Consider the following 14,414-nt stretch of genomic DNA (forward strand, 5'->3'; position numbering starts at 1 on the left):
TAATTTGATATACCTTGACTTTCATCACCTATTGCTTCTGGAGACATTTTGTACATTTAAAATAAACCATTTATATATATGGGATAGCTTCCTTACTTAATATATTTAAAAAATGGTTGCCAAGTCCTTTATGTGAAGCCCAAAATTTCAAAACTATTTGGAGTAAAACTACATCTCTATTAACAAAATAAAGGTGCAAGAGCAACCTTAAAATGCTACTAGAGAGGTAACCTGAACTTTATTTAGAATTTTAACTGAAACACCTAGCAAACACAGCTGAGTAAGTGGGGGATCTTTCTGTCTTTTTTGTAATTTCCTTGTTGCTCATGACATCTGACTATTCTTCATTTAAAAAGACAGTTCAGGAGGTAATTATTCTACTTCTTTGCAGACAGTTTTGCGTATTAAAATAAAGTAACAGACATAACAAAACAACTGCTCAGTGCAAACATGTAGAACACTGATATTCACAGCTGCAAAGAACAGAAAGAAAAAAAGACTAAAGCCTGTTGGTCTCACAGTATTTTACATGAGTTTCAGTATCATTATCTTCACTTTGTAAAGAAAGAGTGTGCCACGATCACCATGTAAGCTAGTCGCAAAATTAGAAAACCTCAGCCCACACTAGATCTACAGAACTCCCTATATACATATCATAGCATGGTTTGGGTTGGAAGGGACCTTATAGATCTTCTAATTCCAACTCCCCTGCCATGGGCAGGGACACCATCCACTAGACCAGGTTGCTCAAAGCCCCATCCAGCCTGGCCTTGAACACTTCCAGGGAGCGGGCAGCCACAACTTCTCTGAGCAACCTGTGCCAGTGCCTCACCACCCTCATCGTAAAGAATTTCTTCCTTGTATCTAATCCAAACCTACCCTCTTTCAGTTTAAAGCCATTACCCCCTGTCCTATGACCCCTGCCCTTGTAAAAAGTCCCTCTCCAGCTTTGTTGTAGGCCTCCTTTAAGTACAGAAAGGCCACCATAAGGTCTTCCTGGAGACTTCTCTTGTCCAGGCTAAACAGCCCCAACTCGCTCAGCCTTTGCTCACAGGAGAGGTGTTCCAGCCCTCTGATCATTTTTGTGGCCCTCCTCTGGACTTGCTCCATACAAGTCCATGTGTGTGTGTGTGTGTATATATATATTCATAAAGAAGTAGAGAGAGGAAAACAAGCACCATATATTGCACAACGAAAAAGTTGAAAGCAGACAAAAATGGAGGATGAAAAATTATTGTTTTGGGATTTCAGTGAACTCTTTACTAAAAACCCCATCCCTCCAAAAATCACATGCAAAGTACAGGATTCCTCACACACCCAAGCGGACGGTGTTTAGAAATGCTTGCAGTAACATGCGTTATTCTTTACCAAGAGTGTCAAGAACAAAGTTCTGTTTTGCTTGAAGTAGGTCTAATGAGTTATTGGTTTCTAGAGCAGTCAACAGTATTGAGTGAAATTTACAAAAATTAATGTATTTACACTTGTGCAAAAGCTTACTATTAGACTGGTAACACTTCCTAAAGGTTAGAACACATACCATACACAGAAAATGCAAAAAGACTTTCAACTCTCATTTAACCCAGATTATTGTATGTGCTTAACTTGACCCAAAGCTCCCTTAAAGTGAATCTTTTCACCGATCCAGCAAACTCTAGGACTAGTCCTCAGCATCACCAACACCCTCCTACCAGTGAACATACAGTGACCGTGTCAATCGCATTTAAGGAGTGTATTCCACCCAAGACTCTGAGTAAAGGAGAATGAACTAGGACTACATACCTGAAAGGCCTGTATACAAAAATCCTAGTCAGCAAAAAAATAGCACATTAACCACTACAGTGAAAAGACAAACTACAAGCATCTGCATAAAACTCAGGAAACTTCATACTTCTCTTCTTGATGCTGGTCCTCTTGGTCACTTAGTTCATCATCATCTACCATATGCCCAAACGGTTCAGAAGAAATCGATACCATATTAGACAGGATAACTCTGCTATCACTGCTTCCTGTAAGGATCAGCTGATCATGAGAATGATTGTATCTGACATTCCAGACCCTAAAAAATGAAATCAGAAAGAACAAGAAGCTATTCTTGGCAGGTAGTGCATCAATGTTAAATCATTTTCTCTAAGAACAGCACTAAAAATTGATCTTTGACTTAAACGCAAGAACACATGGAAGTGACATGTGTTCATGCCTCATTCCAAAGGCTGTTTTTTGCCATCTTTATTTGACTTACAAGCTTCCATGTCATCTGTTTTCTATGAGGTGTCTTTAAAATTCAACATATAAGTTTGGAAAAAAAAAAATCCAAAGAACAAAACACTCCACTCAGCAGTATCATTCCTTGTGGGTACATGTTAATTCATTCTTTAGAAAATCAGATAAATATTTCAGTTCTAAAAATAAAAAATTCCCCATAGCAAAATACAGATTAGAAATAACCTGTTAAACAAAAATCTCACAACATCCTTACAGTAAAGTTTAAAATAGACCCTAAAACAAAAGTAGGATTATATTTCCCTTCAATTCTTACATTTTACGTATCAAGTTAATACCAAATATCTTATGGTTCTTGTTTTATTCTTTGTCTTTTAATCTTCCAGGAGGGGGGAAGGGGAAGCACAAATGCTGCTTCTGTTAATTCACATCTTCATTCCCCTCAAAGCAGCTTCAGGGTCCAGATTTATTTTGCAAAAAAAGATGAACTGCTCATCTTTTCTCAACCACTGAAGTCTGCAAACGTCAGAAAAGATTCTCTCCTTGCTCCAGCCACAGGCCAGAGTGGTAGATAAGGGCTCTAAATATTATCTCAGAGAATAAAATTACTCACTTGCATATTCTGGCTTAAGGGCTGTGAAGAGCATAAAAAAATTACTGAAGTTTTTCCCCATTCAACAACAGAAGGATAGATGGCAGCTGCTGTAACCAAAACAGCTCAAGGGCTTTTCCGAACATCAGCTGCAGCAGATCAGGCTCAATCTGGGCAGGCAGGCCTGTCCCAGCTGGCCCCTACCAGCCAAGTTCTGAGCTGTGCTCCTCAAAGGTGTACCCTATCTCCCAACAATGTTAACAGTTTCTTGCCAATTAGACTAACGTTGTCTAAACTTGTAATTTACAATCACACAAGGAACATTGGCAAACCTTTCCTCCGTGCAGAAAAATGATTATTCACAATAGCACAAACATAGTTAGTTTGCATTGTTCCTAAACAGTAAAATAATTAGCTGAATAAATTACATAAGCCATCCACCCACAAAACAGCATGCAGATAATTTGTTCTACCAGTGGGAATGCTCCTCTAGTGTCTTCACTGGTTCAGTGACATTTCTTGTGTCCCAGAATTTCACCTTGCAGTCGTCTCCACAGCTAGCCAGGTAGTACTGTTTATTGGGATTAAAGTCTAGGTCTCGTACCAGCTGTCCATGTGCATTTTCTATGCAATATATCTGTCTGTAAAACACATTAAAAAAATTAAATGGTCTATAAAAAGCTAACTGCACTCCACTGACAGGAGTCTGTTTCCCTGGAAACTTGCATAATCCCCTTAGCCCCCGCAGACCCAGAGCTCTCATTGCTAGTGCACAGTTTAGGGAAATCCCAGCTGTTAACAACAGCAACTTGTATAGATTTCTCAGCTTGCTCTGAAGCTTTGCTCTTTCCTTGTTTGCATTACGATTATCTGGAACTAAAAGGAAACAGCAGTTCCAGATGATGCTAGCACACCTCTCTAACTGTTATGAAATGTCCACTAACAAATCACAGCATTTTCAGGTAAGAGCTTCTCCACCCCTAAGTAGCTATACCAATTCTGTATTTATGACATCTAGTTGTCCCTATATGAAAAGCTGAGATGCAAGGGAGGCAACAGGTATGAACAACAGCTTTTTATTATTGCTCTGTTTTGAACTTACCTTACTGAAATCTGGCATATATTATTAATTTACCTGTGGCCCTCAAACTACATAGCCACGCGCATAATCATCCATCTGGACCACATCAGAAAACACTTGCAGGACTGCTAATAACCTAGTGTCCTTATTCAAAACATAATGTTCCATCAGTTTGTCTCCCTACCTCCCTGTTAAACTTGGGATTTTTGTTTGTTTGCTTCCGCTGCTGCATTACAAGTTTTACGAAAAGGCTGTATCCGTTCCCATGTCCATTCTCAAAGCCACCATCTACCAAAGTTCTGCTTAGATTTGAGTATCCTACAATCTTCACTAGAACTTGTCAACACTTTGTCAGCTTTTCTCTTTTAAGTGAAAGTTTTCTCTCTTCACAGACAGACCAAAACTTTATATTTCCTGTGCTACATATATGTTCTCATGTTCAGACCAGATAAAGAAGTCTCTTGCTAGTAACACCTAACTATTAATACAGAGCTACTTTGCTTTGTAAGGAGAGGTTCAAACAATACCAGGCCTACACTAAGCCTTATCCTGACAGCTACGGCAGTCACCTGGGATAAAGAACATTACTTAGACATTCGATGTCAACAACTTCTCAGAGTTTGAGAGATTAAGGACATCACTCAAACATACCTTTCTAACAGGTATTCTGGGATCTGAATTCAACATTTGCTCTTAATTTCTTGAAATATCTTCACGGGAAGTTATTTATATCTCAGGCATGCTTGCAGCAATAAAACACTTCTCCTTTATTGCACCTTTCACTTCTTTCTTGCAATTCTTGCATTGCTCATGGAGATGCAAGGGCTTAATAAGAAATACTGCTGTCCACTGTATAGTCAGCAGTGGTTACAGTGAAAGCCTTTATCCCTACTTGACTATTATTCTGACCACTTGATCCCTTTCCTTCCCAAATAATATTCTTTTCTTTCACTTTATCATCCCACCTACAGCAATATTATCTATATTGAATTTTCCAGTTACATCTTAGATTGAGGTCAGATCACACAAACATTTTCTACACCTACTGGCTCCACCTTCTCATATTCTTTTTCTCCCATAGTTTTCATAATTTATTCTTGTAGTACGAATTTTCCTGATATAATTATCTCTCTAAATCCATTCAGCCTAGTGTCTGTCTCCTCTGCTTCAAGCTCTTCTTTGATTAAGATTGCTTCCTAGTCCAATCTAGGAAACTTCCCACCAACCTCTATTTTGGCCCCCCTTCTTTGTTTGCTATGTCCAAAATTGTTCACTCCCTCTATCTTACAGCTATCCTAATTGCACTCCATGGAAGTAGCTATTCTAACTACTTCTTTAATACCTTTCCTCCCTTGTTCTTTGCTGATATAACAATTTTCTGACCTTGATTTTTTCCCCTCTCTAATTTTTTGCTTCTTACACTGCCACAGTTTATACTGCCCTGACTTTACACTCCTACCTCTAACCTAACTAGTCATTATGAAATATTCACATCATTCTAGACATATTACAGTGTAACTGCAGATGAGACTTCATTCTTGTGAATGTTTTTCAAGTACGCTGCAAACAGCTCTTTGGCATAGTACTCGTAAATTGGTTCAAGGACTATCTAATTTGAGCTTAACTTAAAGTAATTAGAATTATGAAGTTTGCTTTTGTTAACCAACCTGTACTTTCATTGAGGATCATGTAAATATCTGTACTATCCATCTTTCACACAAATTACTCACAGTATTCATACAATGCAAGATACGAGATAGAGCTTGAAGCAGACTTCACAACTTTTAACATTTTCTACTTAGAAACACAGGCTTTAATCTTAAGGTCTGCATGTTATATGTTAAAAAGAGGAAGTTCACAAAAAAAAATCAACTTAAAAACTCCTTTTTCCTTTGACCTTTCTCTCCTCTTGTATGCTTCATTTAAATGAGTCTTCATAAATTAAGTATACACATACTTATGAAGTTAGATTTTTATATATCTTTTTACAGGGCAAAGAACAGGACTTTCAAACCTGATGACAAGCATACAGAAAGTGACTTTTAATGCTTATATTTGCATTTCTAGCTTTTGTTTATTAAATTAAATAAACCTTTTTGGCAAAAACACACAAGGGTGGCAAACACAGGGATTTATTGCTACACCCCTGAGCTGGCAGGAACCACAGACCTAAATTTAAAGTCATCCCCCTTTAAGGCAACAAAAGTTATCACAAGACATCAGTCTTCTCGGTTTAGTGATAAATTACTATGTACTAAGGGGATAAAGCATATCTTAAAAAAGCTTGCACAGGCTTTAGTAGTCATGGCAACAGATCTGCACAACATCACTCCTTTGCTCATCAAAATCACAACTGAGCAAGAGGGGAAACACCTTATTAGGTATATTCAAAGCCTTAATTGATTTGGAAATGATCTGGATATATTCAGTAGTTTCACATAACTAGCGTGCTACAATTTTTAATATAGTATAGTATACTGTTTGTTAAAATCAGAAGAGCGAAGAGTGAACTTACCCTGTGAGTTACCTTCAGAGATTAAAGTTACCTTTAAATAGCATGCTATGAAGGCACTTCATAGAATAGTCATGACTGATGTTAAATCATTTTCAGGTTGAATTACAGAACACCTTCATTCAGGTAATGCCTATGTATTGAACAAATCATCCTGAGACTAGTATATAGTTCAGTAAAACTGAACACACAAGTTAGAATTGAAGCTGAAGGGAAAAAGCAGAGAAAACCCTTTGAAAAATTGTGACTACATCAGCTATGCAAGCCCAATCCTTCCTTTTATAAGTGGTAGCTTTGCCATATTTCTGATTTAAAAAAAAAAATTAAAAATCATGTTAGAAGCAATGAAAAATCCACCTCCAACAGAAATTATCTTTTTTGAAGAACGACTGCAATTTCCCATTACCTCATGCTTCGCGTATCCCATCCTCGAACAGTGGTATCATTGGCTGTTGCAATCTGTGTGCAGTTGTGGTGTGGACTCCATCTTCCAGAAGTAAATCTTAATTGTCCCTTTCCTTCCAAGGCTGCAGAACTAGAGAGCTAAAATAATGAAAAAAAGCTGGCAATGTTTCTAAATGTAAAGCTAAAATTAAATGCGTTCCACTGAAGACAGAAACTGTACAATAGCCTATTATAAGTGTAACAGACTACCACAGTCCTAGGATAAAAGCCAGAAAAAATTAAAAGCTAAAGCTGATTTTGTATCTCAGAAAGTAATTTTTACAAAGTACTATGCAGTGTAATGTAGTCAGAAATATTAGAAGTACTGTACTACTTTATAAACTAAAATAAACGGTTTCAGATCATTTGTTGAAACAGTAGATAGACACTACGCACACACTGCACAAATTTGTAGCTGCCTCAGGCACACCCATTTAGTTTCATGAACAGTCATACAAGATTGTTTTTCCATGACAAAATACCAAATTTTATCTGCAGGAACAGAATTATAGTATCAAAGACTCCTCAGTAAACATACAGAAGCCTTTAAAAAAAAAAAAAAAAAAATCAAGGCCCAGGTGACCATGTCATTCCCTACATGTCTATTAAATAATAGCAGGTATTAAATCATTAATCTACTATCTGTGAGAACTAAAGGTTTTGGTTCCAAAACCAGGTTTGTATGTCATTGACAGACAGCTCTGCGTCTCTATAGGTAAAGATCGCACAAAGTAATCAGCTTTCTCTGTTAAGTTGTACAGAAAGTTACCCTCCAATTGCACGTGAACATGGGGAAAAAAAATGAAGCTGCCGACACTGCAAGTTACTTCTACTTCTAGTCACTAACCGAAACTGATTGTTTAATATCAAATGGGGGGCAGGGGGAGGAAAACCAAATTACTTGCATTTTCATCAGATACAAAATTTATAGTAATTCCAAGCAGCTAGGCAGACAGCAGACTTATTCAGTCGTCTTGCACACAGTGTTCATATTTCAAAGTCTTTCATTAAGAGGGACTTCACAAAAGCAGGTTACTGCACTGGATCTCCTTGGATCACTTTTCTCCTTTACCTAAATCCTAACACATCATAAAATATGCTATTAAATAGAAGATTCCTCAGCAGAAATATTAGTTTGATGGATGAAAAAGACTAAAACCTGCATTGTGCTTACATGAACTTTAAGTGACATCAACAGAAAAATATGTTGTCAACACAAGACTGCTTATATGTATTTGTATACAATACCAATGTCCATTTCTGTATTTCACTATATGTATATTTCACAATATATGTATATTACTATTACAGTTCCACCAAGAATACCATATTTACTTTTCACTCAGATTAACAATCTAGACATTACAACTATTCCATCACTGAAGTCTATGTACCTAAGGTGTGCTGGCTTCTCAGTTTGTTGTTTGTGGGGTTTTGTTGGTTTTTTTATTTGTTTGTTTTTGTTCTGGTTTTTTTTTGTTTTTAAAGAACCAGGATTCCCAGCATGGTCATACATGGCTCATGTATTACATAGCACAATAACGTTGTTAGCACCATTCTTCCTCAAATACTGTCTGAAAGCCTTTATATTAATAACCTGCAAGTTATGGAAAGAAAAGTACTGCACAGGACACTGGATGCAGGATAATAAAATAAGCTGCAATGTTTATTTTTTGACACATACTAGATTCAATGCATAAGAGAATATGCAGAGCTTGAGTGGGTCATTTCAAAAATTACACTAAGTTCCTTTAGTAAGCAGCCTTTGCCAAGCAAGGCTCAGACTGGGGGAAGAGGAGAGAAGCAAATGTTAACACTAAGACAGTACCAATGAAAAGAGTATCTCTTATTAGGTATTTCTAAAATCTCTTCTTCAGACAGAAAGCATCACATATCCAAAATATAACTCAGGTTAGAAGGTCTTTGTCAGCAGATAATACTTTCTCCAGCATTCCACCTTTTTTTTTTTTTAAGTCTTTATTTCAACTTTTATAGTTTGAACTATTACAAAAAGATCAACACTGTTTTTCTTTTCAGCCAAAAGTTTATGGGTGAGGCCAGCACGCACATCCTGCACTATTTCTTAATAACACATATGAAAAAATCACATACATGTAAGATTGGCCAAGCCATCCTTGCCTTCTGAAGCAATCCTTAAATATTTGCAGGAATTAAACGACATCTTTCCTTGTATGGGTGGCCAACTATATATACAGCCAACCTCCCAATCAACATAGTAGACTTCTCTTAATAAAATGAAATGAAATCCCAGAAGTTACGGAATACAGTTTTGTTCAATGCTCTTTGCACATCGTCTATGAGCCAGAAAGGAACTGCACAGATTTAAAGGATTGCTAAGAGGTAACGGAGAGAAATGTTCATACAGAAGAAGGAATTCTCATGTAACAGAAGGAAGTATGCAAGTCTCCCTCCTGGAAATCCAAGAAATGAGCTTAAATGAAACAAAACTGGTGACCTGGAATCACAAATGCAGGTTCAAAAAAACCCCTAGCTTTAATTGATACCTAAATATACGGAGATAGGCAAGCTTTCTTTATATCTTGAACTCCTCCTTCCTCTTCTTTAAAGGCAGAAAAGTTGACTATAGAAGGAAAGAAAATACAACAAAGGACTATTTTAGGCACCGCTCTCACATAAGAATTTGGATTTGTTGCCGCTCAAAGATGAAGACACACAGCTCTGATGGCCTCACTGCACACTGAAAGAAAACATTTTATAGCAATATTTTATAAACAGAAAACCTGACTTACAGTAAGAAAAAAAGTGAGTTAAGATCCAATGTCTACTTTTAGACAACATAATTAGCTCCTGTTCTTGCATTGTGCAAGGATCACACGTTGACTTTAGAAAAAAGTCTGGACAAAATGAAACCTTGAACAGTGTAAAATGGTTATCAGAATATGGATGGATTTAACACTGTTTGTAAGTGCTTCAATGGATCAGTGCCTAAAGCTGGTGACATAAGGAAAATAATAAAAGGGCAGTATGATATTATACTATAATTTCATGAGAGCAATGCTTTGATACAAAAATAAAAGTTTCTGAAAAAAATAAATAAGCAATGTAATATGATCAGAATAGAACTGTATATGTTGTTATCCTCAATGAAGGAAGGGCTTCTACAAAAGCAAAGTACCTGAATATGAAAAAGTCTATTCTAGCTTTGAAGGACTGATTTCTGTGTACTCAAAAAACCCATCAATTACTCCAACTTATTTTTATCAAAATATCAGTAAGGACTGAGATGCCTCTTTCCACTTCAAATTTTGATTCTCATAAAGGCTGATTTGGAAAGAGGAAAGGATAGGCAGTATCCTTAAAAAACAAAAAGCAAACAAAAAAACCCCACATATATTAACCTCTAGAGATCACAGAAATTATCGAGCAAAAAAAAAAATCACAAGCAGCATGAAGACAATGAACCAATTGTTCATGCTCTCTTCCAAAACAAAGCTCTGGGCCACTGCAAGAAGCCTGTAGAAGTCAGATTCAACAGTAACCAAAAGAAAGTAGTTCTCTGCCCAGTGGACTCCTTGCATGCATAAAGATTATTTATGTCTAAGAACAGAGCAGGAAAATACTTGGAAGAAAGATCTATGGAGAGTTACACTATGTACACAAACCCAGCCAGGCTCAGAAAAATCCTTGGATTGAAAAGGGAAGATGACTGACTGAGTGCTAAGGGCAAAGCATCCAACACATCTGTTCCATTGAACTTCTCCTTGGAGCCTGCTATGGCCACTGTTCCAAGCAGAATCCTGGGGCTGGATGGACTTGGGTATGGATCAGCATAACCACTCTTAGAACTGAGCAGCACGAAGCACATGAATGGTAGGATTTATCAAATTTTCTTCCAAGGGTGGCTGAGGGGGCTGTAACTTTCTTCTCTCGCAACATATTATGAAAAACAATGCGAGAGGACCAGATCTAAAGTTCTAAAAACTTCTGGACAAAATGGTAACTGGAAACATTTAGTTCTGTTCTCTCACTATGCTATCTTCATCTAATAACTAAGTGTTCATATGCACAACTTGTTGGGTTGTTGGGTTTTTTTGTTAACATATGAACTAATTCTAAGGTAGAATGACTAACAATTACTTATTGTGTTATGCATTTGGAAGGTCAGCTGTTTCCCTCAAACAGACTTTGACACAAACCATTTGAAAACATCTCCAAAGAACAAAATATTTATAAAATAGGGAATGTTCTGGTGCTCTACTTTGATTACTTTAGAAATTCATATAATATCTTTCTGGATAATAAAGTACCAAATTGAAGTAAATACTACATTTCTTAGTATGTATAAATGGTTACCAGTGACAATCAGTATTCTTGTAAGAAAATAATATCTAACAAAAATGTGAAGTTTTCTCTTCTGTTAATAAAATCAATCCATGTGGTACAGTGTGTAATATTAGCACACATTAGTATCTTTGTTTCATAATTTCATCATCTGAAAAAATGTGATTATCAGTCATTATACAGGGAGAGCAAAAGATGCAAATTTCTATGTAAAGGCTTAACAACTGCAGCAACCTACTAAATATTTATCAATACATTGGTAACCTGCATTTATTTTAAGGAAATGACTTTGTTCTCCTTTCTTGACAAAAAAGGCCTTTACAATTCGATCTAAAAATATATTAGGTGTGTTTTTTTTAAACACTTAGAAATTAATTGAAAGATAAAAACCAGAAATATTTTACTTGATAAATGAGAAAACATGCCTTTTGACTTTTGAATGTGGTTTTTTTTAATAAATGTTTATTTAATAACTTTTACTTTTCTTACCCCTAAAGCAGCAGCTGTGCTTTAAACAGAATAAATCACACAAAAAAACCCCTGAAAACAGCGAACACAAAGGAACTCTCACACCTTACCCTAAAGGTCATAAGACTAAAAATCTGATGGATGTTCAAGTGCATTCTAGACAAGACCACTAAAGAAGTCATTATTCCATTTATGAAATATTCATAGGGTTACACTGCATGTGCTTATTTGATCTTGACTGCCTCCTCAGTGAACATGGGGTAGTGAAGACATTTTAAACAATTAAGTCCATAAATATTTAAAATTTCTAAAGAGTATCTAACCTCACTGAGATACATTACACAAAGTTTTTTTATGCTTTTTAACCATAACCTCATCAACTGGAAATGAGCCACAATTCTGTGTGTGCTGGACGTTGTGTGGAGATCTCAAGACAGCCTCAAGCAGATGTCCGTGTAATAACCACAGTAAGAAAGCCACTGAAAAATTGGAGATCCATATTAAGAGGGGATGACTGTTGTTCTGGTTTGTTACTGACAGAAAAAGAAATTTTGATGAGAATTTTAAAAACCACGAAGTTCAATTCCTTCCATTGCAGGCAACGATGCCACATAGTCCTTTCATAACTGCTCTTTTCTCCTGAACCATCTTACAGTTGTTTGCCTTTTCAAACTCCCTCATCATACTGGCAGCTCACAGTCTTTCTCAGAACAGCTAAGTAACAGAATCTACATATTTTTAAGTGCTGAGTTTCCACCTCACAGTAAGAAAATACCTTTATTCCTTAAACACAAGTTTGCTGTTTTACACTACAAAAATTAAACCAAACGTCAAGAGCAGCTAGTTAGAGCAGCTAGTTAGTCCTCTGAAAAATATATTGTTACTCCTATGTACTGATGACATGTTCCAAGTTTCTGTCATCAGCAATTTTCATTATTTTGCCCCTACTTCTATGCTACCATTAAGGAGACCACCAAACAAAACTGATCCCAACACCAACTCTTCAAGAACTGGTCTTCTATCCTCTTTCTGATCCAGTAATTTCTCTTCCATTTTTCTTCAGACAGTTTTTTGCCTTCCTTTAACTCATCTATGTTTATTCTAGTTGAAATAATTGCGAGACCCTCTAGTAAGTTCTCCAATAAAGTCCACAATGTATTTTCTACCTTGAGGAACAGCAGCCCTCTTGCCAAGAAAGCATCTCATGCATATTCCTATCTTCCTCCTACATTTGGATGCATTACTTTTATCCAGATAGACTTTGAAATCTTCTCCACAACATCTTCCTTCTTGCCTGGAATGCCACTGCCAGATATTTTCTATTGTTCTGAATTAACATCACCTATGCATTAAATGCTACTAAAGACTCCAGAAGGGACAAGAAATATAAAGGGAATCTAATGAATTATTTGGATAAAAATGATCAAAACCACACCTGTACTCCTCCCCTTTGTGAAAAAATACGGGAAAGAAAAATATCTGTATTTTAACATCTCCATTTCACTCTGTTGCACTCATCTGCCTTTCCAAACATTCTGCACTTACCCACAGAAGAGTTCTAATGATTTGGTGACATCTGACCTGAAGTCTGTATATAGGAATACTAACTGTCATCTTTTCTGCAGTATCTACCCAGATCTTGTGGATTGGTTGTGCTTCTCTTAGGTGCAGCTAATGATTATAAATGGCAAAGAACAGTTAATTTAACTACAAAACGTAATGATGCAGTGAATATAAGATTAGTGTCACCCCAGAAGATAATGTCCTCAAAACAATAATAAATGGAGTGATCAAAAGGACAGAAGAAGCTTGTCTTAATGCACATACAAGTAAATATTCCTGTATCAAACACTGTAATGAAAAAAAGTTATCAAAAAAATTTTGAACGGGAAAAAACCCCAAACCCACAGAAATGTATTGTATGTTACAGTTAGTAAATGTTTTTTATGGCAGGTTGACCAGATAATTCAGAAAACGAACACGCCAGTAGTTTTATTACAAAGAAGCTCTGAAAATATCAGGAACCCTAAAATTCTTCAGGCTAATTCTAATTAAACAATGTGACTTGTAGCTTCCAGGCATATAGAGAAGATGCGCCTAATAAAAGGCTCTAAGTTTTGATCAGTGTAGGCAAGTAGAAATTCTGGCTGGTGCAGAATTTTAAAGACACATATATTTTCAGTTTTTCATCAATACTACACCTGAGTTTCACATAAACTTTTTCATAAACATGAAAAGTCCATAAAGAGTAGCACTGTATTTACTTCTTGCCATTGAAATTAATATTGCCTGTAATGCATACCTATCCAAAAAGGAAGCAACTGAAATGTTCTTAAAACAGGAAGACCAGTGCTGCCCCAGTGTAATCCATATCTCCTTAATTCCATTACCTGATACAAACACAGTGGACCAGATCCTACTTTTAGTCAATGATGATGATGTCATTCAACTTGATCACCATCATATTTTTGACAAAAAGGGAAAAAGTTCAATCACACCGACATTTTTATTGTCTTAATCCTAGGCTATTGATTTAGTCAGTTAAAATAACACATATACAGACACACACATACATGGTTATTTCACTTACAAGTCCATAAGCAACAGGAATATTTTGTAAAGACTTTTTCCCCTCAACAGTCCCTACAGAATATATAAGTTCACTAGCTACTTATTGCTTTGTCACCATCTGCTAGAACCAAACAGCATGTTAGGTGGTAAGACATGCCAAAGACTGACCACCTTTTATCCTAATGAACACAATAATAAACACA

The 14,414-nt window shown here is 36.3% G+C and overlaps 1 protein-coding gene across 3 annotated transcripts in view; it reads right to left on the bottom strand.

Annotated features, from left to right (window-relative positions):
• EIPR1 (EARP complex and GARP complex interacting protein 1) overlaps positions 1–14,414 on the bottom strand; it is an 88,167-nt gene that overhangs the window by 11,350 nt on the left and 62,403 nt on the right. For all 3 annotated transcript variants that reach the window (XM_075414788.1, XM_075414790.1, XM_075414789.1), the window contains 3 exons: positions 6,812–6,948; positions 3,286–3,453; positions 1,889–2,056 (listed from right to left, as the gene is read on the bottom strand). In XM_075414788.1, the coding sequence (XP_075270903.1) occupies positions 1,889–2,056; positions 3,286–3,453; positions 6,812–6,948 (473 nt within the window). The remainder of the gene's footprint in view (positions 1–1,888; positions 2,057–3,285; positions 3,454–6,811; positions 6,949–14,414) is intronic.

The sequence above is a fragment of the Opisthocomus hoazin genome, chromosome 2 (genome assembly GCF_030867145.1).
Source record: "Opisthocomus hoazin isolate bOpiHoa1 chromosome 2, bOpiHoa1.hap1, whole genome shotgun sequence".
NCBI classification, from domain to species: Eukaryota; Metazoa; Chordata; class Aves; order Opisthocomiformes; family Opisthocomidae; genus Opisthocomus; species Opisthocomus hoazin.